The 5,392-nt window shown below is 43.8% G+C and overlaps 1 protein-coding gene across 1 annotated transcript in view; it reads left to right on the top strand.

Annotated features, from left to right (window-relative positions):
- Positions 1–5,084, top strand: part of IL1R1 (interleukin 1 receptor, type I) — a 32,251-nt gene extending 27,167 nt beyond the window's left edge. Inside the window, 4 exon segments of the mRNA XM_015562236.1 lie at positions 2,707–2,850; positions 3,535–3,702; positions 4,222–4,542; positions 4,545–5,084. Coding sequence (XP_015417722.1) covers positions 2,707–2,850; positions 3,535–3,702; positions 4,222–4,542; positions 4,545–4,639 — 728 coding nt within the window. The 3' untranslated portion in view covers positions 4,640–5,084.
- The last annotated feature ends 308 nt before the right edge of the window (positions 5,085–5,392 follow it).

The following is a 5,392-nucleotide window of genomic DNA, read 5'->3' on the forward strand; positions in this document are numbered from 1 at the left end:
TGATTGTAGGTCCTTGCTATTCAGCACTTTGAAAATTTCTTGCCACTCCCTTCTGGCCTGCGTAGTTTCTGTTGAGAAATCAGCTGACAGTTGTATGGGTACTCCCTTGTAGGTAACTAACTGCTTTTCTCTTGCTGCTTTTAAGATTTTCTCTTTGTCTTTAACTCTTGGTATTTTAATTATGATGTGTCTTGGTGTGGGCCTCTTTGGGATTCTCTTTTTTGGGACTCTGTGCTTCTTGGACTTACAAGTCTGTTTCTTTCACCAGGTAGGGAAGTTTTCTGTCATTATTTCTTCAAATAGGTTTTCAATATCTTTGTCTCTCTCTTCTCTCTCTGGCACCCCATAATGTGAATGGTGATACTCTTGAAATTGTCCCAGAGGCTCCTTACACTATCTTCATATTTTTTGGATTCTATTTTCTTTTTGCTGTTCAGATTGGTTGTTTTTTGCCACCTCATATTCCAAATCATTGATTAAATTATCAGAATCATCTATTCTGCTGTTAAATCCCTATAAAGTATTATTTATTTTAGTTAGTGTATGTTTAATTTCTTTTTTTCATGTTAAAAATATTTATTTATAAAAAATACAATGGGATAAGTTTATGCGGAGAAATTTAGCAATAAATACAGCTGAAAACAGAGCAAGTCTACACCAATACACTGGCACAATGGGAAGGGCACATGCACCACCCAGACCCACGTGTCTGCGGGTCCAGAGGACTTGAGAAACACCAGGTGAGAGAATGAGGACACATATAATCACCAATGCACTCAGATCATTAGCAAGCAATACTGTAGAAACTTTAATCTGTGAACGTCTAAAATCCTGCACCTTCAGTTTAGTTGGCAGACACCACCTTCAGCTTAATTTCTGACTGGTCCTTTTTTATGTCTTTGATGTTCTCACTAAGGTTCTTGAAATTCTCACTAAGTTCCTTGAAAGTTTCACTAAGTCCCTTGAAGTTGTCATTAAGATCCTTGAGCAACCTTATAACCATTGTTTTGAACTCTGTATTTAGTAGTTTGTCTGCTTTCATTTCATTTACTTCTTTTTCTGGAGATTTCTTCTGTTCTTTCATTTGTGACATGTTTTTTTGTCTCTGCATTTTGGCTGCTTCCCTGTGTTCACTGAGTCTGCCCCTTGAGTGTGTCACTGTGGATGTGTAGAGTTGTAATCTAATTTGGTCTGGAGCTGTCAACCACTGCCTGGGGCCTTTGGGCAGGAGCTACAGAGAGATCTGCAGATGGCTGCTACTTGGAAATGCCCAGGCGAGGTCAAGCTGTGAAGCAAAGCAGACTTAGGTTTCTTATTGATCGATTTGGGGCACACTGATGTCAGATGCTGCTTGTTTAAGAGATTTTAAAAAAGTCTGAAGCCTGAGCCAGGATAGGCCATTCCTATAGAAAAGCCACTGCAAACAGATTGGATGGCACTGCAAATTGGATGGGGCAGGATCTTGGCAATCACCAGGGCAGACTGAACAGTGTGAGCCAAGCTGATGGAAATCAGATATGGCTGCCAGTCAGTTTTGCAAGGGGGAGGTCCCAGCATAGGAATAATAACCTCTGTGAACTCCCCTGTCTGGAAGAAAACGGCCCCTGAATTCTTGCCCTGAGGCCAGAAAATCCAATTCCTCCCTGAATGTCCCAGGTTCCTTTCAAGCTGCCGCTCCAGTGCTGGAGCTCAGAGAAATCAAGTCCGAGTAAGTTCGTGCTCTGGCCCTTTAAGAAGAACATGTGGGTCTCCAGCTGCCTATGAGTCACTCAGCCACAATTCCCACTGGTTTTACAACCTGAAATTACAGGGACATCTCTTCCCAGCTCTGTAACCCTGGGCTGGGGGGTCTGGTGTGTGTGTGTGGGGGGGGGCTCTAACTCCTCCTGGGAGGCTTCCACAGAGATGATCTCCCTCCTGATTAAAACCACACCACACACAGGTGTTGGACCAACCCATTCCATGTCTCCACCCCTCCTACCATCTCAGTGTACTTTCTTATTTACTTCTCTCATTATAGGATTTCTGTTCATCCAGATTTCATGGTTGTTCTGTATTTTAGTTGTAATTTTAATGTTATTATCTGAGGTGGTGAGTACCAGCATTTACCTACACCACCATCTTGGTTCTCCTCCTGACCCCTGACATTTGCAAGTCCCTTTCTTGTTTCCTCTTCTCTACCCCCTTCTCCTTACCTTTCCTTCACTTTCCTCCTCTGTCCCCCACTCTGTAATCAATCATTGGATGAATAATTAGCCAGTGAAGCCTGGAGAATATCCAAGTATTAAACATTCTGTGTGGCATCCCTCACCCTTCTCTTTCCCCCAGACTTCACTTTTCCCACCTGACTCTTCTACCTCTAGGAGCTTTTGCTGGCTTTTGAGTAACTTAGACTCTTTTTACTATATTGTGCTCTATCCTATGGTCTTTGTTATTTTTCTGTGAGATTGTATATTATACTACTTAGGTGGAAATTTAGTACAATGCACTGTAGTTTTTCTACATGGTATCCGTTCTAGATGTCTTTGTACGTTAATACCCATTATTAAGTGGTAATGAATGGATTAATACTATCTGAGATTTGGGATTACAGGCCAGTCCCAAATATGGTTTCTCTGGGATGATGATGTTTAATTTGTTGTGCTCAAATGTTTAATTCTTTTGGTTCTAATAAATTCTTTTGGTTTCCTCTCTTTTCTGCTCTAGTCCCCAGTTTCCAGAAGCACCTGATTGGTATATTCGTCATGTTAACAGTAGTGATTACCAGCTCTGTTTTCATCTATAAAATCTTCAAGGTTGACATTGTGCTTTGGTACAGGGATTCTTGCTATGATTTTCTCCCGAAAAAAGGTACAATTTTTATTTTCTTGTTGAAGAGAGGGGATAGTTAAGAGATATAGAAGATAACTAAGAGAGTTTTTACTTAAATTTTAAAATGAAATTTAACATATATAAAGATAGTAGTTATTCTTATATATAATTACAGTTTCATAACTGAGCAGACTGACATTGTTTTCCAAGTTACTGCTTTAGGCTCATAGTGGTGGGGTCAATGGTATTGAGAGTGTCTTCATAAACCTGGTTACTGAGGACCCGCTCTGTGCTGGGCAGAACACAGATCACCCAAGATTGCTATTAAATCAAAGAAAGGACTCAATCGTCATGCATGCACTCTCTCTTGTTTAAATCTTGGAAAAAATGAAGCTGCAATGATACATAGAAGGGAGAATGGTAGAATTGGGTGTTGTGGCGTGGGGAGGGAGACGAGAACTGGAGGTCATTCCCATGCAGAGAGGTGGAGGGCGCTCATGTGGGTGGCCCTCAGTAACATAAGAACAGCTTTGCAGTAAACTCAACAAAGAGACACTTGTCAGGGTACAGCATTTGAAAAAGGTGCGCTGTATTTTGTATTGAAACTTCATTCATACCATCATATGAAATAGTAATTCATTCGGAAGTGCATGTTTGCTATATTGACTTTACCAAACCTCTTATTTTTCCTTGTGGTTCTAAAATATCACATTTCCCCTTTAGATTCAGACGGAAAAACCTATGATGCATACATACTGTATCCAAAGACCCTTGGAGAAGGGTCCACCTCCAATTCAGATATTTTTGTGTTTAAAATCTTACCTGAGGTCTTAGAAAAACAGTGTGGATACAAGCTGTTCATTTATGGAAGGGATGACTACGCTGGGGAAGGTATGAACGGAGAAGTAAAAATCTCGTTTTGAAACTAATTTATCTATTAAATTAACTGGGTTAATTAAATTGGGTTTCATCTTTCTAGATGACTAGCATAGGTAACATATTTGACAATTTTAAGACCCTCTTCAGTGGTGCATAATGATGATTTTCACATTATTTAATGCAAAATATTTACTTTTCTCATATTTTGTTGAAACAACAATTAACTAAGTTGTGCTTCGTTTTGGAAAACGTAATTGCTAGTTAGATCTGAAAATTGCTTTACAGCCGATACAGTAAAATAAAAGAGGAGTAGGTCAACCGGTTTACCAACCAGATTTTAAATTCCTACTGAAAGTGCTCTGAGTCCTAAGAGAATGCTCAGCTTCTGGGGCCAGTGTTTAGAGCTGGTCTCTAAGTGGGACCCTCCTTTAACCCTAAGTAAGGCAAGTGTTGGGGACACGGGGTTTGGCTCTGGAAAGAATGATTGTAAATAGAAGTTGCACTTACCCTGCCATGCTTTGTGGTTCTCAGACATTGTTGAGGTCACAAATGAAAACATAAAGAAGAGCAGAAGGCTGATTATCATTTTGGTCCGAGAAACGTCGGGATTCAGCTGGCTGGGGAGCTCGTCTGAAGAGCACATCGTGTTGTACAACGCCCTTGTCCAGGATGGGGTCAAAGTCGTCCTGCTGGAGCTGGAAAAGATCCAGGACTATGAGAAAATGCCCGAGTCCATCCAGTTCCTCAGGCGGAAGCAGGGGGCCATCCGCTGGTCAGGGGACTGGACGGCAGAGAGGTCACAGTCTGCAAAGACAAGGTTCTGGAAGAAGGTCCGGTACCACATGCCTGCCCAGCAGCCCCTCCAGCCAAGCGCCAACTGCTGTCTGCAGCCCCCAGGCCCGACTCCAGGGAGAGACTGCGAGGGGAGGGCCCCATGCCTCTCGGGTAGCTGGTGATGCCTGTCCTGTGGTGCTGGGCTGGGCGGGCCTCGCTGATATACATGCAGAGTGCACTTGCATGACCCTTTACCCCAGGCCACCTGGAGTCGGATGGGTAAGGGCAGGATGGTGACAACAGCAGCCCGGGCAACTCAAAGCAGAGGGGCGGGGAAGGCCTTCCAGAGGCCGCCGCTGCCCTCTGGGTGTGTGAGCTGCCGAGAAAAGGCCCGGGAGAGCCAACAACTGGAAAGAACATTCAGGAAATGCATTTGTGGAGTCACTCGCAGTTCCAGGGGCTGTGCCCAGATGGGACTGCAGGGCCCCCTGAGTGGCCGGGGCGTGGGAAGACATTGGAGGACTGGCCACTGGCCTGGCATTTTTCATACACATCTGCAGCCAGCAGCCGTTTCCAAAGACTGAATTTCATTGTTTAGACCTTTAAAACTGCCATTTCAACAAAAAAAGAGATTCTCCAGGATTTCAAGGTTTTAAAATAACCTTAGCTTTCCACTGGGGAGAGGTCAAAAGCAAGAGTAGCAGAGAAGGGATCCTCTCCTGCTGCCCCCGGGATGGCCATGCTGTCCCACCTTGTTCTTCTGCATTTCACTTGGCTCTTTACTTTGGAAGGACAACTTCCAAGTCACTTCCTCCTCCCCTGGGTCACGCACACGGCCCACAGATTAACCACCATCCTGACCACCGCTGTCCTCTCAGCCGCAGTGCCGGCGCTCCTGGCTCAGGAGCAAAGCCGGGCTACCATTGGC

Source organism: Myotis davidii, unplaced genomic scaffold (genome assembly GCF_000327345.1).
Source record: "Myotis davidii unplaced genomic scaffold, ASM32734v1 scaffold296, whole genome shotgun sequence".
NCBI lineage: Eukaryota > Metazoa > Chordata > Mammalia > Chiroptera > Vespertilionidae > Myotis > Myotis davidii.